Below are 21,335 nucleotides of genomic sequence, written 5' to 3' on the forward strand. Positions count from 1 at the left end.
GTGGATTTGGGGGGGCAGGGGGGGGGGGTCACGCAGGAACAAGTTGGATGTTTGTTATGGTTGATGCTGGGAATGTCAGCCAGCCATTAACACTGTCACAGCGGGCCAAGCCAATGGGAGGGAGAGAGGCCACTAATCCCTGCACAAAAAGTGAGTGTAAGGCATTTATCAGGGACTCCCTCCTTCTCCTTCTCTGTCTTCTTCTTCTTCACCATTTTATTACTTTATGCTCTCTAAATATCCAGTGAGACAAGTGCAGCAGGAAACCACTGAATAAGACACGTGCTGCACCTCCAAACCAAAACAGCCACTCCTTTCATTCGTTTTCGGTCATGTTTGTTTCTCATTCCATCTTTAATCAATATTGATCACGGCCTTAATTCCTCTGCAGACTCCATTGGTGTTAAACTAAGATGCTTTGGCCGCCTCATTCGTCATTGGCATGACTTTGATAGGACAGTTTCAGAAGACAATTAAAGTCAGGAAGCTCATTTTAGGAGGAGTTCAGTTCCGTCTTTCTGGGTGTCTGAGTGGAATCTTCCACGGGCTGCCTCCGAGGCATCCGAAGTGGCTTCTGTAAAAAGGATTACAGCCATGACAGCAGCATGATGTGTTTCTCCACAGACAGACCCGCGGTGGTGAGTTGGGTTTAGGTTTTTGGTATAGCGGTGATAAATGTAGATATCAGAGGAACACCCGAAGAGGAGGCCTTTATTTCATTTACCTCCTACGACCAGAGGCGCCGCGGGGCCTTTTCAAAAGCAAAAATAAATGGACACATGAGATCCGGGGGGGGGGGGGGGGCGCACGCAGGCATCAGGGGTGGAGGTGATAAGAGTTTTTTTAGAGAATGGTTTTATTTAACTGGGTTTGCTGAAGGGATAAAGTGAGTGGCAGCAGGAGTCTGATGATCAGTCAGTTGATCTGACTCCTCATGGCTGCTTGTTATCTACCGGGCTCTGGGTTCAGGCCATTGCGCACGGGAGGCATCCACCGCCACACGGAGACGATGATTAAATCAGCAGAGGAACACATTTTTAGAAAGTCTTCAGTAGTGATAAAAAAAAAAAAACGGTTTGAGAAAAACAACCATTTGAAAGCCGCTTTTGGAGAAATCTTTCTTTCACATCTTTAGTCGATATTTCTATTTCTTCTCTCGGCTGTTTCAGCTCCTGCGCGCTTTGGTGTTTGGTGCGACTTCTAAGAAAGGGCAGCATTTCAACTCTGGGGGGGGGGGGGGGGGTGTAATAAGGAAAACTGCCAGCAGCACAAAATGACTGTGGTAATCCGGTTATCCCCTGAGCTGCAAAGATACTGGTCCCTCTCCTTGGGAGTCTATCTTTTCTTCTTAGGTCAAAAACTGTCCTCCATGCACTCAGGTGGATTAAGGAGTCACGCCGTAGAAAGAAAGTGACAGGTACAGAAAGACCTGGGGTGAAAAGGAAACGAAAGAGGACGCAGAGAGACGGCTCGATGGTGCGCGGGCCGACGGAGCGTAAACGTTTCTGACCAGAGAAGAATCCGGCAAATCCACGTTGCAGATGTTTCCAACTAATTTAACCTGTCGATTAGTGGGTCCTATACTAAATATTTGTTGTCTTGCGTGAGTGGGTTTCTCTTAAGGAGTGTTTGTCAGCCTCATTTTTCATTGTTGCTGCTGCATCATTGGATTAATCGTTGGGTTTAGCTGCCCCAGTAGAAAGAATACAATCTGGATTATGTGAAAATCAAAGTGTTGTGACTGTGAGGATGCTTATGGAGTTGTCCTTGTCCTACTTCCCCAGACATTCTCCATGTGGTGACCTTTGTGGTTCAGTTCCCTGAACGCCTCATCCTCAACAACTCTGAGGACTTCACTATGAAATTCCGAACGTTATTGCTACAAAGTAGTACAAACTGACCCCAGCCCTCCATCAGAGAAGGGAAAGGTTATGTGGCCCTCACAGGAAAAAGGTTTGGGGGGACCCCAGGGCTAAAGGTTTCAGTTCGGCCATCAGGGTGGAGGATGACCAAAAGATGAATTAATTCATGGGAGCAACTACCGGGGAGCTCAGAGTGAGGCTGGCAGGGGGGGGGGGGGGGGGGGGGATTTCACTTAATCTTGTGCTTATTCTCATGATACTTAGGAAAAGCAAAGCAGTTTTAATAGCTTTCCGCCTGACACATTGATGCCGGAATATGCTTTGGCTCTGTGGAAGATAGCTTCAATCCCCGGCGGTTAGGGGAGGGAGAGAGGAGAGGGATCGCCTCGCATGCAGGAGGGGGGGGGGATGAGAGGCCCCATCTCAACTAAATTAATACATTCCTCCTGACATCTGAGGATAAACCTGAGGGCCACTTTGCTGCGGCATCCCCTATCAGCCAACTTGTAATACAAGCAAAGTCAGCAGTCAACGAGATACATTTGCAACCAGGCGCTTGTCAACGACTCAGTGGCGCCGAGGCAGGAGATTTAAAAAGTATTTCAGTTAATGAAATAGCGCTTGAAAACCAGAAGGTGTCAGCTAAGCAGGCGGCTACTTACCGTGAACGCCAGACGAAGGGAGGAAGAAAATGATCGCGACACCAGTGCATTTTACAAACTATTAATTAGTTGATGTCTCTTGTGGATATGACATTTAAAAATTCCATCCATCCACATAACAGTTTGTACAGGAAAAGTGTGACGATGGCAGGGGTGCCTAAATATTTATTGTTTTCCAGACTGCCACCAAATAACCCTTTCTTCACAGAAAAAAAAGTCAGCAAATAAATAATAACATTATTAATAAAATAAATAATTACTAAATAACCCTTTCTGGGTTCGTCCATGGAACATGACCTTTCTGGTCGTATGTGATCATCATTAAAATTGTCCCAAACAAAAGGAAGGATGCTTTTCTTCAGAATATTAATATATTCTTCACTATCAATATTATTTTTAGGAAACAAAAGATCGAATTAAAATAACAAAAACTAATATAAATAAATAGAGGGCTCGTCCGGGATTCGAACCCGGGACCTCTCGCACCCAAAGCGAGAATCATGCCCCTAGACCAACGAGCCAGTCGTGACCGTTTAGACATAAACAGTCTTACTATTTCAACCATGATCAGCAAACGTTATTTTGTCTCTATTTTCTGAACCATCTTGATTGTGCTCGTTCCGTTGAAAGGTGACATGAGCTAGTGATTCAGAACAGAGAAATAAATCAGTGTACAGGCCGACTGTCAACGTTTGCATCGAAAGCTATGACGTCACCCCCCCCCCCCAATCCCCTCCCCTTGCTCTCGCCCGGTGCATTGTGGTCTGTTTGTCAAAGGAAGCCACTGCACCGGAATCTGAAGAATTTGAGGTGTCCGCTAAGTCTGCCGTTCGTCACCGCTTCGTTTCTCGGTCTGTCTGTACTCCGGTCTCTTCGAGCGAGGTAGGGTAACTCAGGTAACTTCCCGCCCGAGCTAATTGTTCACCGTCAAGTCGTCTCCGCGTTGTTTAAATCTGGATTTGGAGTGAAACCGGAGACGCTAGCAGTAGCTAGCCATTCGAGTGAACATCCTGCAGGCGAATCTGCTCGGCTACTAAGTAGTTAGCACGAAGCTAAAGCTTGTTTCGAGCGAGTTTCTTCAACAGCTAGTTTAGTTTGATACTAGTAGCTTTTTTTTAAGTTTTTTTTTTTAAATAAAAATATTTAATATTAGATGTTGGTTTTCCGATCAGCGTCACGACGTTTCAAACCTACACGATTATCGATATATGATCATAGTCGTTGCTGATTGGTTCCATTCAATTACCATCGATAACTATGTACAGCTGTTAGCCAACGCTGGGTTTGGTGGGCACTTCAGACTGTTTCATCGAAGGCATCAAAATAGCTCAAGCTTGAAGATAATCTTAAATTCATTTTACTTTCCTCGATGCAGAGGGGCGTTTTCCTCGACCCACTTCGAGAGTCGTGTTTCTGACTTTGTCCCCTTAATTCAGAGCCCACGGCGGCTCACTGACAATCCTCATTGGGCCTTATCTTAAAAAGTTGGTGAAATGCCACCAATTTTTTTTAGGCTCACCCAGAAGGCAAAGCATTTGTCCCAATCTCCTATTATATTGACGTGAGCACAGGTGAGCCAGGTGAACACTGACGCACCTGAGCCTGCTGCTTTCACAGGGTGAATCGGGTACCTGTCTGATCTGGGACCGTGTATGAACGGGTCCTGAAAGCAGGATTGTAAGGATCACATTTGGGGGGTGGGATATAATAACTTTTCTTCTTCCCGAAATATGGTTTCTTGTACGCGAAAAGGTATTATTTATTTTATTTTTTATTTTTATTCTGCTTGAAACAAACAATAAACTAAAAACTGAGATGCAGCCATTTTAGCTGGAAAATGGGTTTAGTGGTTAAAAACGCGACACAAACTCCCCACGGCACAAACCAGACTTCCTGTTTCTCACACAGTCGAGCCTGTAAAATATGTGCCTGCGTGAATAGACTCCCTTTTTTAGAATATGTTCAAGCCAACATTTTGAACGTGATTGTTTTTTTTCTTCAACGCGTGATTGGATCTACTTTGTTTGTTCAGGTTGTTTAACGAAGAGAAAAAATGTCTCAGGCTGACAAAATGAAGGTGAGTACCGGAACACAAAATATCAACCCTACACACGAACCGATGCTTCACGCTGCAGTAAAACGATGATGATGATGATAACGTAGCCTGTGTGTCTGCGCTATGAATATTAAAAAAAAGTGTTTAGCAAGTAGACTTCAGAGTCCATGTTACCCTCCTAATATACTGGCTGTCAGAACAACTTCTCTGTGGTCTCTTATTTGTCTGTCCTGTTATTGTAATAATAGTTTAAATGTTATCCTGCAATCTGATGTTGATTTATGCTGAACATTTATTTTAGCTGAGGTAATTATGTGCAAGGTTTTAATCTCCCGGGAGTTTTAATGTCCCCAAACGCGTTTCTATTTTTTTAAAGTCTCCTGACTTTGGTTTTTCCTACAGCAGGGGCAGTTTTCCAACCCGGAGACTCCTGGATATGTTGGATTTGCAAATCTTCCAAATCAGGTTCATCGCAAGTCAGTGAAGAAGGGATTTGAGTTTACGTTGATGGTGGTTGGTAAGTGTGTCATTGTATTTCATTTTATTTATTTGAGAAGATTTTGAGAATTTGGACGCATTCTCGAGGAATGCGGCGAGTCTTTTGTGAATTTAGATAAATTAACGCTTGGATCTTACTCTGCCCAATAAAATGCACCAAACGGTTCTCTTCCGCCTCTTCACTTCCCTCTTTCTGTGTGCATCATGAGAGAGGAAGCTGCTTTGTCTTCATTAATGAGCAGATGTGTTTTTAATGAAGGCCTTTGGCGAGGTGAAAGTTGCGGATGTCATGTCGGCGTGGTTCCTTCAGCGTAATAAACGCGTGATTTGAACACTGTGTGAACTTCCTGCCTCGTTGGTGCTGTGATTGGGGGGGGGGGGGGGGGTTGCAGCGCCCCCGAACGCTGCTCATCCTTTTGCTCTAAAATAGACCAGCGAGGAATGCAGAGGCCCTCGAGGGACTGATTCACACAGCGGACGAGGCCTGCTGATCCCTGTTCTCTAAGAACGCTTGTTTAACCTTCTGTCTGTGTGTTTTCCGTCCACATTTCATGAATTACACTTCTCTCCCACTGACGGGAACAACATTCTGAACATGATCCTTCCTCCAAAGCTCCTTCTCCACATGCAGCTGAAGCCGAGTGGCGATGTGAAACTTTGATGAGGTCTAACTGAATTTATTTGACAGTGCTGTATGTTTTATTTCATTCTTGATCAGATGTTTTCAGCTGAGACTTAAAATAGATTTTACGTTCTTTCTTAAATTCTCTGCCGTGTCTGAAGTAAAGCTTCACGTGTTCATTCTGACTTCTTACTTACGGAGCTTTCACAGCACAGATGTCTTATTTCCTGTAGCCCCTTGAGCATCCATCTGTTTATTCCAACTGACATTAGAAGAGTTTTGACTTCTGATCCCGTTTCCACGTTGTTTCGTTTTCCTCCGATGGCAAAAGGGGAATCTGGACTTGGAAAATCCACCTTGATCAACAGCCTCTTCCTCACCGACCTTTACCCGGAGAGGGTCATCCCTGGAGCAGCAGGTAAAACACACACACACACACACACGCATCATCAAAGTATTTTACAAAGTACAGCTATTAATGAAAGTCCTGCTGTGATTTTATTTTTATTTTTTTTTGCTCCTAAAGAAAAGATAGAGCGGACGGTTCAGATTGAGGCGTCGACGGTAGAAATTGAGGAGCGAGGAGTGAAGCTTCGTCTCACTGTCGTGGACACGCCGGGATACGGAGACGCCATCAACAGCCAAGACTGGTGTGTAATAGATGGGTTTATTTTATTGAGTTATTTGGTTACCTTTGGACTTTAATGGTTTCAAGATGGCTTTCATTCTGGTACGGGGCGCTGTGATTTCTGTGACGTGCACTTCCTCTTCCAGTTTCAGCACCATCATCAGCTACATTGACGACCAGTTTGAGCGCTACCTCCACGATGAGAGCGGCCTCAATCGCCGACACATCGTCGACAATAGAGTCCACTGCTGCTTCTATTTCATCTCCCCGCTCGGCCATGGGTGAGCCCCCCCCCCCCCGGTGGCACTTCCTGTGACGCGTGGCTTTTACATGTCTGAAAGTAGCAGACGGGGTTTCTTTCTGCGTCGCTAACGCCTCTCTGTTTGCTCTCCCTCCAGCATGAAACCGCTGGATGTGCAATTCATGAAGGCAATTCACAATAAGGTCAACGTAGTTCCTGTCATCGCCAAGGCGGACACGCTCACCCTCCGGGAGAGGGAGAGGCTCAAGCGCCGGGTGAGAGGAACAGCCGTACATTGTTCGGTTTTTTTTTTTCCCCTTCTCATTCCTGAGATAAACGGTATGTAGGAAGTGCTTGTGAACCTTCGTTTTTCCTTTGCAGTGTCTAAAAGTTCTGTTTCTAAATCCTGCATAAAAACGGGACAGAAATGTTATCTTATGTCCGTTAATAAATCAGATTCTGGATGAGATCGATGAACACGGCATCAAGATTTATCACCTTCCCGATGCCGAGTCGGACGAGGATGAAGACTTCAAAGAGCAGACCAGGATCCTCAAGGTGAAGCTCTTTATCCCTGAGGAGAAAAGCTCACGTGGGGAGGGAGGGAGGGAGGGGGGGGGGGTTATCCGGGTCTGCAGACTGATGGGCTTCTTTTCCAGGCTAGCATCCCGTTTGCAGTGGTGGGATCCAACCAGCAGATCGAGGCCAAAGGCAAGAAGGTGAGGGGCCGCCTGTATCCCTGGGGCGTTGTGGAGGTGGAGAATCCGGAACACAACGACTTCCTCAAGCTGCGGATCATGCTGATGTGAGTGCTTGAGGGTCGCTTTTGCGTTCACGACTCTTGTTCTTCCACAAGCTGATCTGTGTTATTTCTTGGCTGCTGAATTGTCCAGAACCCACATGCAGGATCTCCAGGAGGTGACTCAGGACCTTCACTACGAGAACTTCCGCTCGGAGCGCCTCAAGAGGGGTGGCAGGTTGTCCTCCCATGGTTACGTTCTGCCTCTGTCTCCTGCGTACGTACCTGTCTGTCTGCTTGCTTCTCTGCACCTCCCCCCCCCCCCCCGACGTCAGGCAGCAAACCTCCCATCAGATATCAATCGTGTAAAGCGTGCAGATCCACAGACGTTGGAGTAGTGAAACACCCAGACATGTCTGTATGGAAGCCTTGCTGGGTCAGTTTGTCTCAGCTTCGACTCGCAGTAGAATGAGCTGTTGGCGTTCTTTTCAGCCGCGCTAAACCATTATTTTGCATGTTAACGGTAAACAAAATGAACGTTGTTTGAGTCTGTGGCTAAAGGGAACGTTTAGTTTGTGTATTTAGCAGGTTTAGCGCGTCTGTCGTGTAACATAGGGTGGATTTTCTTCATCGTCTAATCCTCTTCGTAGACCGGAAAGGTTCTCTTAGACTTCCTTCCCAAGCCGTCCCAGGATAAAGAGAATTTACTGCCTTCTCATTGCCTCGCCATCTATAAGGTGGTGGCTGTCTGGCCTTGATTTGTCCCATCCCATGAGTGAGCTGTTGGAGGTACTGTTTCATTTATTTTTTATTTGGGGGAGGAAACGCGGACCCCCTACCTCACGCACTTTGCCGCTTCCATCTCTTCCTAGTCGTTCCCTGTAGATTCCCACTTTTCTCTTTTGAGCTTTTCAGCCTTTTCTTGCAAAGAACTCCACTAACCCCTTCCTCTCTCTCTCTGTGCCAATGTGGCTGTCACCATGGTTACCTAATGCTTCTTTAAATGGTACGCTGTGCACTGAGGCGTGCACACATAACCAGACTTCTGATTGTGTGTATAAATCAAACCGCAAAGTGATCTTACCTGGATAAGCTCTCTGAATGTTCATACAACTGATTATTTTGCTACTCTATACATTACAAGTGTTCTTAATGAGCGTGTTTCATCGATGCAGGAAGGGGCCGGAGCCGGAGGAAATGGACAAGGATATGATCCTGCAGGAGAAGGATGCTGAGGTGGGGCGCTTTCAGACGAGTTAATATAAAGACATTCATTTAATGGATCTTCCTTAATGTCCATATTGAAGTAGTGAAAGTAATAGACATTAGTCTGATCTTTGTCCACACTTGTTCTGCGGTCGGACGGGGAGGGGGGGGGGGGGGGGGGACTCAGACATTTTTGTTGACGTTGATGCTCTGCGTTCCACAGTTGAGACGAATGCAGCAGATGATCGCCAAGATGCAGGCCCAGATGCAGAAGCATGGAGACGAGGACGGAGACAGCGCCCACATGTGACGAGTCCACGGCGGGGGCAGGAGTCACGGTAATGCAGACGCACGACGAGAGCTTGTGTCAAGCGCTTTGAACTTAAACGTTGACGGTGTTTGTGGGATTCCTGTTGCTGCTAGAAAGGAGAGACAGGAGTCACTGCAGGTTTAAAGATCTGACTCCTGTCGTCAGCAGCAGGATGAGGAGGAGGAAGAGGAGGAGGAGGAAGAGGGGGATGTCTGACTTTCTCTTCTGTCACCGCAGGTGTTGGAGTCACTCCTCCGCTTTGATTCGAGTCGGATGATGGCAGCGGAGTTCTTCAGGCCGTCTCTGGTTTTGACTCATATTTCTTGCCACTATTTTTTACTCCAGATCCAGTTGGGAGTTTTTTGTTTTTTTAAGTTGGAATGAAATGTATTCAGAAAGTGAAATATTTACACACTTATAGCTGATCTTTTGCTTTAATTTGATTCACCTTTGGCCAGTTCTTTACATGAAGTCACGCGATCCACCATTTAAATTGGTGCCATATATCTCAAACACGATTCAGCTGGGAGCTTCTGTTACTTTACTCGCTTTGATTTTGTTCCGTTGCTGTTTTGTATATAAAAAAAGGAAAACCAAAGCGCCGCTGCTGATATTCAGTGTCTCGTCCTAAAACACCTCTGAGAAAGCATCTTTGTGAGTCGGCTGTGATAAAAGTCAGACTCGGACAGCTTGTCCGGCCATTCTTTTACCATTCATGAAGTGTTTTCTCAAAAAACCAACCCATTATTTCCTTTCAAACGGAGACCACCCTCCTCGGCATTAATAAGTGTGACCAATCTTGTTACGTTTGGGAAGAATTTCTCGAGTGCTGCGTTGGATGAGCCTCTCCTCTACTTCCAATGCATGAATCAGTGTCTTTAAGTAGGAGGGAACTCCTTTTGGGCTTAATAACTGTGACCCTTGACCTCTTCGTTTTCCTGTACTCCTGACAAATGAAGGATGGGTTAAGAGGGCCTGTGTTGGTGCAATCGTCTCCTCCGCGCTGCAAGCTGGAGCCGTGCACCGGGGAATGTTAGCCGTTACACTTCAACTCCTACCGGTCCCGACTGCTGAGCATGCTGCGGTTTCCATGGACACAGATAGATTAAAGGTGATCCCAGTGAGGTCAAAGTAGCCAACGTGTTAGTTCTGACATTCCTGTTGGTGCTGTTTGTTTTTTATTATTCAGTATTACCAAATTGATTTTGATGCATCTATTGTAATAAAAACTTTATTCAAATGAAGGTCTTGTGCTGTAATGTTCTATTAGATGATCCATATCCATATTTGATCCGGTTGTAGTTTCAAACCTTGGATTTCCTTCACATCTTCCGGTTTGTGCTTCTTGCTGCCTTTCTGGGACTTTCAATTTCCTCCAACATGCAAGTTTAACCTACGTTACCATAAAGGGATGCTAAATATTAACGAATCACCACAACGAATGGGACACTGTCCATAGACTTTATTATAGTTTTTATTTTCAATCTAACAGGCATATACAATGCTCTAAATGTCATGGCTTTGTCTTAAATACTCTCCGCTTTTAAAGAAAAGAAAAAACTGTAAAAATATTTAATTAGAACTAATAAGATCTCTTTGGGGACCGGTGTGGGAAAGCTGTAAAGACGAGGGGTGGGAGTGGGCGGTGTTGTCTTTGCTAGTCCTTATCTGAGGCATTGGGTGGGGTCTGGGAGACAAAAAGGGGGGGGGGGGAGGGGGGGGCAGAGGTGAGTCCGGCATCTGGCTGAGGTTTCACCGTGAAGATGGGGCGGTGTTACCATTTAAAGAAAACCTGAAAGAACAAATGTCATTGGTTGATTCATGCAGTTGACCGTTTCCTGCTCCATGGTGGACGCTCGTCGGCGCTTCACCTGCACACTCTCTCCATCATGTGCGTGACGAGGCGGTCGGAGATGCCTGGGCAGGACTCCTCAGCCAGGTTGAACGCGTTTTCCAGCTCCTCGATGGCTCCCACGCCGCCGCCACTCGCCCGCCGCTTGTCCTTCAACTAGACAGATCAGACGGAGAACCCGTGGAAGACAATGAAAGACATTCACTGCAAAACACGACTCATCAAAGTCCATTTTTTTAACCTCTGTCAGCAGATCTGAGGTTTTGTTGCTTCTTGTTTTCACCGTCTGAGCATGTCTTGACTTTTTGTCAATATTGTGAGATCAGATCAGATTAAATTCAAGTCGATGGCAAAGATATGAAATAGGCAAATGTTTAATTATTATGACGTTAAGTTATTCCTACCTCTCTAAATATTGGCGTGACCAAAGCAGACAAGCTTTGAGACTTGGGTTGCCTCTTCACCGAATCTCCTGACTGGAAAGAAGAAGGAAAAGCATTATATAAAAACCAAAAGATCTGCTCCGGCGTTGGCGTTCGGTGTGTATCGTACCTCTGAATCTGTGTGTGTGTAGCCTTTCTGTAACTTGTTCATAGACGTGGGTCTGACTGTAGGGAAGGTCCACACGGGACACGTATCCACATCGCCGTCAGCGTCCCTGAGGGAAGAGAAATGACGCGAGAGACATTTTAGAGCAGAGAGAGAGAGAGAGAGGGATGCACGTCCAGATGCTCGATCCGGATGACTGACGGGCCTGGAATGTGTCTGAAGTTTTTTAAATATTCTTTATTGACATGGTGGCTAAAGTTATTTTTTTAAACAGCTGAGCCCCGTGAACGTGTGCTCTTCAGACTCACATATCCGAGTCGTCAGAGCTCGATTCTTCCCCGTGTCCCTCGGACTTCCAGCGGCGGTAGCGGTCAATCAGCTCCGTCAAATACGCGGTCTTCTTGGTGTACCGCGTGATGAACTTGTGTTTCAGGAGCTCTTTGGCCGTTGGCCTCTGTGCAGACACAGAACCTTGAATTGTGATTTGGTTTTGAAATCAATTTCAATCTAAAATGCTTTTTTTTTTTTTCATGACGAGCTCCCCGTCTGCTCCCATTTCAGTCCGACAGGCGCGTTTACTTACAAAACGGGGGTCTTTATTTAAACAGGCCTCTACAAACTCTTTGAAAGGCTTGCTGTAAGGTCCTTCAAGCGTGGGTGGGGTGTTTTTCGGGATGAGAAAAAGGACCCTCATGGGATGCAGATCGGAATTGGGAGGTTCTCCTTTGGCTAGCTCAATGGCAGTTATTCCCAGGGACCATATATCAGCCTAAGGATGGACAGAGAAACTCGTAAACTCGTAGTTTCTGCGTGAAGCGTTCACTCGGTGCGCGCTCACCTTGAAGTCGTAGGCCGACTGCTTGATAACCTCCGGAGCCATCCAGAAGGGCGTGCCAACAAATGTGTTCCTCTTAATCTGGGTGTCCGTCAACTGTCCCGCCACCCCAAAATCGGCCAGCTTCACGTCGCCCTGCTCCGACAAGAGCACATTGGCGGCTAGAAGAGGCAGAAAAAAAGAAAGAATATGAACAGGAGTAATGCTAAACATCAATAAGCGTTAATAGTGAAGGGCTGTCGCCGTCGCAGCAGCCGACGTAGCCTCGAGTCATCTTTGAGAAGCCGAAACAATAATTATTTCAGGAAATGTCGGTTCAATATGGTGAAAATAAAACGGCTTCGGATATCTGGCGTTTCCTCGTCGGGGAATGAAACGAGCGCTCATTATTATTACCTTTGATATCTCTGTGGATCTTCCTCTCAGAGTGCAGATACTCCAGCCCCTTCAGTATTTCCCTCAGAATAGTCGCAATGTAAGTCTCTTCAAGGGGTCCTGGGCGGAGCTGAGGGGGGGGGGGGGGATCATTTTAAAATGAGATTTCCATAAAACTCTGGAAGACTTTATGAAGATATGAAGCTTCTTACCAGATCCAGAGCAGATCCCCCCCCTAAATACTCCATGATAATCCAAAGCTTGGTCCCCTGAGAGGAAACAATACATGACGAAACATTTCGGTTTATCTATATGGCATTGGTTGTCTTTAAACATCTTCATTATTGGCGCATCGTCTCACCTTCAGGTATGACCCATAATATTTGGTAACAAACGGACTATCGCACTGGCTCAGCACCGTGATCTCCTGTTGAATGTCTTCTATTTCATCCTCCGCCTCCTCCAGGTCGATGATCTTAATCGCCACCACCTCCTTCGAGCGGTTGTTGATGCCTTTGTAGACCTCGCCGAAGGAGCCCTTCCCAATCCGCTCCTGCTTGGTGAAGTACTCCTCCGGGTCCAACCGGGTATTCTGGTCCATTGACACGGGAGAAAGCATTGAAGTATTGATTGAATATTCTTTCATCAAGGGTTCATTCGCCCAAAAAAAAAGAAAATATACACCAGCGTACGCCATACTGTTCTCACGTACTGCTCGATAGAAGGTTATCAGTCCTTATCTGTGTCAATACCAATCTATTCAGCCACGGCCCTTATAATTACCGGTCCAGATCGAACTTTGGGACAGGATGTAATTCAAGAAGCATGACACAAGAAAGTTCAGTGGTTTTCTCTCCATAACAGGAAATAACAGGATTTTTTTTTTTTAACTAAGCAGCAGAAAAATAAAAAAGAGTTTCCATTCTACATCATCATAGAAGATCTGCAACTGAGACATTAGAAACACTGCATTTACAATTTAACAAAAATGTTGAACGCCTCTGCAATATTTCCTCCCATGTTAACCATGGCGATCGAGTAAACAACAACAACAACAACAACAACAACAACAACAACAACAAATGAAGTCATCTCTCTGCGTTTTGATGGCCGTGACCTCCCACCCATGGAGAGCTAGTCAATGGGGGGGTCAAGAAGAAGAAGAAGAAGAAGAAGGGAGGTGACAATGAAAAGATGATTTCTCTACCTGGTTTTGCATGTCTCGGAGGTGTGCCATCCCCGGTACCGGTTAGACGGGACGGGGCCAGCCACAGAAGTTATAAATGGTCCGTTCGGGTAGCTGCAAGCTAGCTGAGGTCGCTAGCCCGCCAGATAAACACCCAATCTGCTGGCTTTAACGGGGCTGTCACTCCGAGCACTGTTTACGGCCTCCACGCCCGACGGAGAGCTGCAGCAGCCCGGCCGGACAACCAGCTACGAACCGAGAGACTCCATTTATGGCGGCGGTGATGAACTAAAAATGAAAAAAAATGCTCCTCCCGTGTATTAATGTTTAATTCATTTCAAGGAGCGTTGAGCCTGCTGTTCAATAAAAGCTCGAGGACAAAATAATGGCCCCAGCCGGAGGGCGCATGCGCATCGGGTTCCCGAGAGTGTGGAATTGTGGGAGTTGTATTTCTTATCAAATCAAATTTGACACTGTCAGGTGGCTGCTCCGCCCCAGTTAGATAGAGCTCTCCAGCGGGCCGGCTTGCTGCAGCTAGCTGGGAACACCGAGTCCCGGACATCCTTCTGGACTCGCCCTGCTTTAACCGCCGGTGCTGAAACCTCGAAGGTAAGTCGTTACAGAAACGAAACCGCAGCAGGTTGCTAATCCGCGCGTTGCTACAATTAGCGGGAGGTTGTCACTGCGATAGCGACAACACGAGCTAGCTAACGCTCGTCAGTCAACAACATTAGCTCAGCAGCAGCAAACGTAGATGCTAGAAATGGCGGCTTGAGGATTTTTGTTTCGGTGATATTGAAGCTATTTGTCCAAAACAGCTAATGTCGAACGTAATTTAATGCTACACAACGTGAAATGCTATTTCCGTAGGTTGTTATCTTACGCGCCCCCACCTTCCTCCCTGTGGTCGGGCTTATTTGGTACATCAGTGGGGCTTTGAGGCACGTTTTATTAGTGATAAACGCTACAGTCATCATTCAGCTTTAGAAGTAATGACACTGGTCTCTGCTGTAATCCAAAAAAAAGAACCCCCCCCCCCCCCACAGGATTCCATTGCGCTGACAGGGAGATGTTATTCCAAACTATGCAATAGTTCCATAACAGTCTTTACTCTAACGGGCACCATTTCCATTCATTCATCGATGGACTCCTGCTAAGCGTTTCCTCCGTTTCCTTCCTCAGGACGGCGTCTGCAGGCTGAATGAGTGGGCCGATCTTCACCTCGCCCTCTGCGGAGGTGGCGGAGATGAACCGCATCCATTATGAACTGGAGTACACGGAGGTCATCAGCCAGCGCATGCGAATCCCCGAGACCCTCATGGTGACCTCGGAGAAGGAAGCGGGGTCTCTGCCGCTGCAGCAGCCCCAGCCCACACGCACGACTCTGATGCAGGTGCCAGAGAGGATCGTTGTCGCAGGTGGGGATCATTTCAGCAGTAGGTTTTATGGCGGGACATCGGTTGTGCTTAACTGTCCCTCTGCTTTATACGTCCTCTGCAGGTGAGGATGGAGACCCTCTGTTTGCTTGTCCTCGAGACTTGGATCTGATTCAGTCCATCCCTCCTGTGGATCTCCTAAACATGAAGGCTCCTCCACGTGTCCTCACGCTGACGGAGCAGCCGCTTGACTCCCTCGAGACCGAACAGAGTCCATCTCAACAGAACAGTCCCAACCAGGGGGTACGGGCCACATTCGCTTTTTCATTCTGTCTGAACTGAAACTCCGTTAAGCTAATAGCCTGGCCTATGTCAGTAGTGGTACACAAACGCTTAGTGTTTAAAGCAATGAAATACCTGCAATTGTTCAGACCGGGGGTGCACAGGTATTGATATTTGTACAGATGTGATTAACATTTAGTAATATACTTTTTCTGTGACGTTACTGCGTGTAGGGTGTTACCTCCACCATGGAGATTTCGTTTCTTACCGAAAAGTTCTGTGGGGGAAAAAAGAATAATATATATATGTGTGTATATAAAACATTTTGGAGACAATTTCAGACGAGTAACAATCCAGTAGATTTAAAGGATTATTTGCCAATTAACTGGAGGATTTAAATAAAGAATGAAATTTAAAGGGATATTGAATAACGTTTTGTTTGCAGCGGTGCTGAAAAAATTTAAAGCATTATTAATCTGAGGTCGTTTTTTAAATTTGTTGTTGTTGTTTGAAATGGGGAAGAGTTATTTTTTTTAGCTGTCACTGTGAGGATGTTTGTGTTCATCAGAATGCAATCTGCCACAACACCCCTAGAGGTCGCTGCATCCTGCAGATTTCACATGGAGCATTTTTTGCAGTTCAAAACATCAATCAAATACTAGTTGCCCAATCAGTATATGTTAATTTATGATGCAATCAACCTAATCACGTGTTGTCAGTGTAAACTAGCCTGCTTAGAAAGGTAGCAAAACATAACTCAGTGATTAACCGTATAATTGTTCATTTTCATAGACCCACATTCAAACTCGGCCACGAAGGGAGCGAAGTGCGAGCGAGAATATATCTTGCCGCCACAGCGGTCAGGTGGGCAGAGGCGACGTCAGGTAAGCCCCTGCTGTTGCCTTTTCATCATGACTTTTCAATCTCTTGCCGCTGCATTATCACAAAAAGTCTTGTGTATTTTCTTTACCGTCTGTTTTTCTGTTTACCTCCTCTGCCAGCGTAATCCCCTCCCCTTCCGCTCTCCCAGTCCGCTCGTGCCCACCCCTCTGTTCCCCCGAGGATGCAAACATCAACCTGTTCACAGCGGTGGGGTTTCTCTCTTATGCCCAGTCAACGACACGGCGAGCGTATCAGCAGGTCCTGGAAGTGCTGGATGACAGCCACCGCAGGTGATTCTCCTGTCACCGTCACCAGAGAGGTTATGTTTTCACACGACCTCCTGTCTGTTTGGTTTACGAGATAAGATAAGATGCATCATTGATCAACCGATGAGGGGAATTCATGGTGATACAGCAGTACTAGGGGGAATCTACGTTGGGATAAAATAGAATTAAAATACCAGCTGTTGGTCGGTCTTGAGAGGATGATGCATGGGCCAGGAGATGTTTGATCCCGGTGCTCTCAAAGCTTCAAACTACAAACAGAAACTTCCTGGCAGACGAGGATCAGGAAATAACTAGCTGCAGGGAGCGTCTCTGAGATGGACTTTTTATATATGTCACGGTTGTCTTGATTCTGAAGAGATTGATCAATTGATATTTTGATCTCAGGACACATCTGGACCTGGCCCTGGATGTAAACCCAGATGACTCAGGCCTGTTGGACGCCTCCTCGTTACGGCGACAGGTAAAATGCCTAATTTACATGAACTGAATGGCTGTGTCACTGATAAGTCGTTGATACGGTTCTCCGTTGCTTGGCGTGATGATATTACAGCTTTGCTTTGATTTTTGTATTTGTTTATTTGCAAATAACTCTACCGAGGCTTTGCTTTTCATTTTGTCTTGCACACTTGAAACGTCAGAGGTTATCTTATCTTAGATTATCTTACGCAAGAGGGGTTACCCACTTTCGTTGTACAGATGGGGGGGGAAATCAATTTGTTTTTGTGGTTGTTCAGATTGTGAAATTGAACCGCCGTCTGCAGCTGCTCGAGGAAGAAAACAAAGAGCGCTCCAAGCGAGAGGTAATCCTGTATTCTGCTACTGTGGCGTTCTGGCTTTTTAACACCTGGACCTGGTTCCGTCGCTGAGATGGGAAGAGACTGAGCCAAAACAACTCCCTGTTACAGATTTAAACATTATAACGCATAACTCTCACTGTCCATCTGCCATGTTTATATTGTAATTTATTTATCACTTGCACACTTCAAGTTTCAAAGCTTTCTCTGTCTTCTAAATGCTGAAGTGAACTTTATTAGAACTTTATTATTTAGGATAATTTAACTTGCTATGGAAAATATACAATAGAATGTGAAGTTTAAAGCAGCTGTGATCTGACAGGATCTGTTACTGTGGAAACGGCTCGGTATTCCCAACACTAGGACCACTAATGTTTTTCCAATGTTACACACAAAAATAGAAGCATGGACCATGTGGTTTTATTCATCATAAAATGTGACATGAATCTTAGAGCTGCTGTCTTTATGATGTTTAATAGCTGGCTGTAAATATTTCGTATTTATGTAATTATCAATTGAGTATGCATTTCATGAAAGAAAATGGATGAACAAAATGTTGACATGTTTCCGGAAAGCATTATACCTCTGACTTACGGCTGGATTTTTACGTTTGTTTACTTTTCTTGTAATAAAGTATATGAATGCATTAATTAATATTTTCTTGATTGTTTATTTGATCGAGTCTTGTCTCAGTTCCAATGCTGACCCCTACTGATCGATTAGCGAGCGTGCAGGACCAGCAGGACTTACTAAACATCTCTGGCCTCTCGCTGAAACTTCATGACGACAGAAAATGACACGTCCGGTTGAGGAATTTGACAGACAGCTCACGTGTCCAATGGCATTCAAGAAAAGGACCAGAAGCGATTATGAGATAGCCAATTAGAGGGCGCAGGGGGTGGAGTCCTTTCGGGTCTAAACCAAAGCGTGTGGCGAGGGGTTGTTTTGCAGCCTTAAAGCATATATAATAATTATAAAGAAAATAAAGCTGGCTACGTCACGGATTTCGCCCCCCACGCGATAAACGTGGCACCGCTGTGATCGAACAGGAACCGTGTGGCGTTCGTGAAATGGGGATAACTAAACTGGCCGATTTGATCCGCTCGGACGCTCCTGATGCTATTTCCCGGAAGGATATCCGGGACTACACTGGTAATATATATCATCCAGTAAAACTATTGTGTTTAATTAGCGACGTTAGATCTACTAGTGAAATATTCTACTGCGTTTTCCTGGCTGTTTACGGTAGTACTGTAATGATTTGTCAATGGGCACGAAGATAAACACTCCGGCGACCTCGCGAACTCTGATTGGCTCTGCGTAACGATGACGTAGCCCGTTTCGCTGTTTGTATTGGTTCACAGTACTGTATTGCATTAATATTTCTTATGACAAGTATTATCATTTATTTTGGTGGATCGACCAATATATGTAATAAGTTAAATGTGATCTGGTTTTAAAAAGTGGATCAAGACAAATATGAAATTCTGTTAATTGATTTATGACGTCAGCTGCTGCACTCCACAGGGAAAGTCATTGCAATAGATACCTCCATTATTATGAATCAGTTCCGTGCAGCAACGCCCCTCCTAAGGTGAGCTCCTTGATTCATTTATTTCTCTGTCCCAGTAAAATGGGTTTCCGAAATAAAAATACAAATGCCTGTGAGATTCAAGACATTTCAAAATAAAAGCCCTACCAGAACGGAACTTGTGATACTTTAAGTGAGATTTTGGCTGGGGTATTTGTGTGAAATGCCCTTTATTTCCTTTCTGCAGCCCCCTGACAGGTCTCTTTTTCCGTACGCTCACTCTTCTGGAACATGACATAAAGCCAGTCTTTGTTTTTGATGGAAAGCCTCCTGAGGAAAAGTCAGCCGTTGTAAGTGACACCTTTGAGTCATCATCTTATAGCTCACCTTTTCATGGTAAACATATCCTGGGATGCGTAAGAGTATCATTAGTCAGTGACATACTTATGCTGATTGAAGAACATTTTTAAAACAAGGCAGTGGAATTATATTGAATGGGCCAGTGCAACACGCCTATAGTGTGTTACGCCTTTGCTGATTAAAGCTCTTGTTTTTCCCGCAGCTCGAGAAGCGAGCTGAGGTGGCTGGTTGGAGCTCCCCAAACCGTACAGGTGCAGGTATGTCTTCACGAAATGACAAAATGCAAGGTACTATTATTTGAATCTCAAGTGAGCTTTCATTTTTTTCCTGCTTTCTGCAGCATCACCACAGTCCAAGGATTGTCTCCAGCTCCTGAAGCTTTTGGGAGTACCTGTCATCCAGGTAGGACATTTCCTCACGTCATTTTTTTCCCCCCCAAGTTTTTCAATTCCCCTCTTTTCATGTCTCTTTTGTGCCCCAGGCTCCAGGGGATGCTGAGGCCCTGTGTGCCCAGCTGGTGAAAGAAGGGACTGTGGATGCTGTGGCATCAGAGGACATGGACGCGCTTCCGTTTGGAGCCAATATTCTAATTCGCCATCTGAATGCCAAGAAGGACAGGTGAGAACTGTGCATTTCTTGTGTTGTCTAAAGCATTCCACAGTAATTTACATTGTTAACCCCAGTGCTTTCCCTTAATTTTCAGGGTACTACTTAACATTGCTTAGTTAATGTGGCAAGTAACCAAAGTGCCCTGTAAGGACCAGAATGAGCTGTATACTGCTCCTAAGCATGTACAGTATGTTCTGAGGGGGGGGGGGGGGGGGGGGGGGTATTCAGAGGGACTTACAAAGGTCAAACCTTGAGCTGCTCCAAAGGTTGTTATATTTTCTGCAACCAGGAAATGAAAGGGTATCAACTAATGTGAATTGTCATTACCGCTATGCGTCATGCAAATAGCGTTCCATTCATTGCGTAACTAGAATCAGGGCGTGATGTTTGTGAACGATTCGTTCATTCGTCGTCGTCTTCTCCTTTTCTTTTCTCCTCCTCAGCGACGTTGTTGAATATTCTTTACTGAAGCTGCTAGAGAAACTCCAAATTAGTCAGCAGGAGGTCAGACAGAAACTTTCATGAAGATTTCTTTGGAAAAAAAATAGTACTAAATCTTTTTAATCTTTTTCATTTTTATTCATCTAGTTTGTTGACCTGTGTATTTTACTGGGATGTGACTACTGTGACAAGATAGCTGGTCTGGGACCCAAGAGGGCTCTGACGCTGATCCAGACACACCGGACTATTGAGAATGGGATCTTGCACGTCAACAGAAAGGTATTACATGGACAGCCATTGTCTTTAGTTTGTTTATTGTTGTTTATTTGTTTATTTGTTGCCCTTTAGACCCATCCGGTACCACATTTTTGGAAGTACAATGAAGCACGGAAGATATTCCTGGGTGTACCGCACGCCGTAACCCCTGAACTCACCTGGACTGAGCCCGATGAAGAGGCTTTAGTTGGGTTCCTCCGTGATGTCGGTCATGTTAAGTATGTACTCGTCGCTCTAGTGTCATTGAGCTTTCATTTCACAAGCTTTTCTGCTGCTTTCCCAGGATGTTATGACTGTATTCATACTGGCACGTGTTTTAGGGAGAACAGAGCGCGTCATCGGATGGAGTCGTTCCGTCAGATGCGGGAAAGTAAACGGGAGGAGAGGGAAAAGGCGAGGGCCACAGGATGCAGCAGGCAAACTCTCATGAAGGACTTCTTTAGAGTTACCAGAAAGAGAGCCGTGGTGAGCGTACGAATATATTCCTTTTAGTTCACTGCATATTTAAAAACTAATTTCATTGATTCAGAACTAGATGGATGGACTGCATTGGATGAAAAGCTGCAATTATGAAATTACCTAAATGATAACTACCTTTTTGACCCTGAAGAAAGGGTTATTGGACAGTTGCTATTTTCTTTGATTTTAAATGTGGTGGGCTGATCTAAGCGGTGTTGTTTCCTCTTTCTTCCCCCAGCGCGTGGAAGATTCAGTCTTAAACAGAAAGAAGCCAAAGATAAGTTAAAGCCACCACCATCTATGTCTTTTGTGTTGTACTCCCCCCCCCCCCCCCCATAAAAATGTTGAAACCAAAAAAATAGGTGTACTCATGTTGCTACTTTAGTCACTATATTTTATTTTGTTAATTTTTACAAA

General features: G+C 45.4%; 4 protein-coding genes and 1 non-coding gene across 5 annotated transcripts; 3 read left to right on the forward strand and 2 right to left on the reverse strand.

The window, feature by feature from the left end:
• Positions 1–2,973: 2,973 nt before the first annotated feature.
• On the reverse strand, positions 2,974–3,045 carry trnap-ugg (transfer RNA proline (anticodon UGG)). Its single transcript has one exon. It is a non-coding gene; the product is annotated as a tRNA-Pro (tRNA).
• A 270-nt stretch (positions 3,046–3,315) lies between these two features.
• septin2 (septin 2) lies at positions 3,316–10,062 on the forward strand. The gene is made up of 14 exons (XM_068749105.1): positions 3,316–3,420; positions 4,557–4,601; positions 4,729–4,731; positions 4,983–5,097; positions 6,032–6,118; positions 6,227–6,350; positions 6,475–6,609; positions 6,727–6,844; positions 7,026–7,127; positions 7,229–7,374; positions 7,463–7,585; positions 8,484–8,544; positions 8,738–8,852; positions 9,062–10,062. The coding sequence occupies exons 2-13, from the start codon at positions 4,578–4,580 to the stop codon at positions 8,822–8,824; spliced, it is 1,125 nt and encodes a 374-aa protein (XP_068605206.1). The 5' UTR covers positions 3,316–3,420; positions 4,557–4,577; the 3' UTR covers positions 8,825–8,852; positions 9,062–10,062.
• Positions 10,063–10,279: 217 nt separating this feature from the next.
• On the reverse strand, positions 10,280–13,672 carry stk25b (serine/threonine kinase 25b). Its single transcript, XM_068748572.1, has 11 exons — positions 13,643–13,672; positions 12,797–13,027; positions 12,648–12,704; positions 12,457–12,565; positions 12,064–12,221; positions 11,809–11,994; positions 11,534–11,679; positions 11,229–11,334; positions 11,081–11,152; positions 10,696–10,832; positions 10,280–10,616 (listed from the first exon to the last, which is right to left on the reverse strand). Exons 1-11 carry the CDS (start codon positions 13,670–13,672, stop codon positions 10,577–10,579), a joined length of 1,272 nt encoding a protein of 423 aa, XP_068604673.1. The 3' UTR covers positions 10,280–10,576.
• A 454-nt stretch (positions 13,673–14,126) lies between these two features.
• LOC137904780 (mitochondrial fission factor homolog A-like) lies at positions 14,127–17,837 on the forward strand. Its single transcript, XM_068748983.1, has 7 exons — positions 14,127–14,230; positions 14,804–15,039; positions 15,122–15,300; positions 16,072–16,163; positions 16,281–16,451; positions 16,833–16,908; positions 17,183–17,837. The coding sequence occupies exons 2-7, from the start codon at positions 14,823–14,825 to the stop codon at positions 17,312–17,314; spliced, it is 867 nt and encodes a 288-aa protein (XP_068605084.1). The 5' UTR covers positions 14,127–14,230; positions 14,804–14,822; the 3' UTR covers positions 17,315–17,837.
• A 324-nt stretch (positions 17,838–18,161) lies between these two features.
• Positions 18,162–21,274, forward strand: zgc:110269 (probable flap endonuclease 1 homolog). The gene is made up of 11 exons (XM_068749141.1): positions 18,162–18,394; positions 18,770–18,836; positions 19,021–19,123; positions 19,336–19,390; positions 19,474–19,535; positions 19,615–19,751; positions 20,186–20,246; positions 20,331–20,462; positions 20,532–20,677; positions 20,780–20,924; positions 21,157–21,274. The coding sequence occupies exons 1-11, from the start codon at positions 18,313–18,315 to the stop codon at positions 21,202–21,204; spliced, it is 1,038 nt and encodes a 345-aa protein (XP_068605242.1). The 5' UTR covers positions 18,162–18,312; the 3' UTR covers positions 21,205–21,274.
• The last annotated feature ends 61 nt before the right edge of the window (positions 21,275–21,335 follow it).

The sequence above is a fragment of the Brachionichthys hirsutus genome, chromosome 15, assembly GCF_040956055.1.
Source record: "Brachionichthys hirsutus isolate HB-005 chromosome 15, CSIRO-AGI_Bhir_v1, whole genome shotgun sequence".
In the NCBI taxonomy this organism is placed as follows: Eukaryota; Metazoa; Chordata; class Actinopteri; order Lophiiformes; family Brachionichthyidae; genus Brachionichthys; species Brachionichthys hirsutus.

Coding starts and splice junctions, on each gene's coding strand:
- septin2 (XM_068749105.1), top strand. CDS start 4,578: ATGTCTCAGGCTGACAAAATGAAG. Junction 6,610..6,726: donor ATCTCCCCGCTCGGCCATGG/GTGAGCCCCCCC, acceptor CTCTCCCTCCAG/CATGAAACCGCTGGATGTGC. Junction 7,128..7,228: donor AGCAGACCAGGATCCTCAAG/GTGAAGCTCTTT, acceptor CTTCTTTTCCAG/GCTAGCATCCCGTTTGCAGT.
- stk25b (XM_068748572.1), bottom strand. CDS start 13,672: ATGGCACACCTCCGAGACATGCAAAACCAG. Junction 13,028..13,642: donor TCCGAGACATGCAAAACCAG/GTAGAGAAATCA, acceptor TCAATGGACCAG/AATACCCGGTTGGACCCGGA. Junction 10,617..10,695: donor ATGATGGAGAGAGTGTGCAG/GTGAAGCGCCGA, acceptor TTGTTCTTTCAG/GTTTTCTTTAAATGGTAACA.
- LOC137904780 (XM_068748983.1), top strand. CDS start 14,823: ATGAGTGGGCCGATCTTCACCTCGCCCTCTGCGGAGGTGGCGGAGATG. Junction 15,040..15,121: donor AGAGAGGATCGTTGTCGCAG/GTGGGGATCATT, acceptor CGTCCTCTGCAG/GTGAGGATGGAGACCCTCTG. Junction 16,452..16,832: donor CTGGATGACAGCCACCGCAG/GTGATTCTCCTG, acceptor TTTTGATCTCAG/GACACATCTGGACCTGGCCC.
- zgc:110269 (XM_068749141.1), top strand. CDS start 18,313: ATGGGGATAACTAAACTGGCCGATTTGATCCGCTCGGACGCTCCTGAT. Junction 18,837..19,020: donor GCAGCAACGCCCCTCCTAAG/GTGAGCTCCTTG, acceptor TCCTTTCTGCAG/CCCCCTGACAGGTCTCTTTT. Junction 19,752..20,185: donor CTGAATGCCAAGAAGGACAG/GTGAGAACTGTG, acceptor TCTCCTCCTCAG/CGACGTTGTTGAATATTCTT.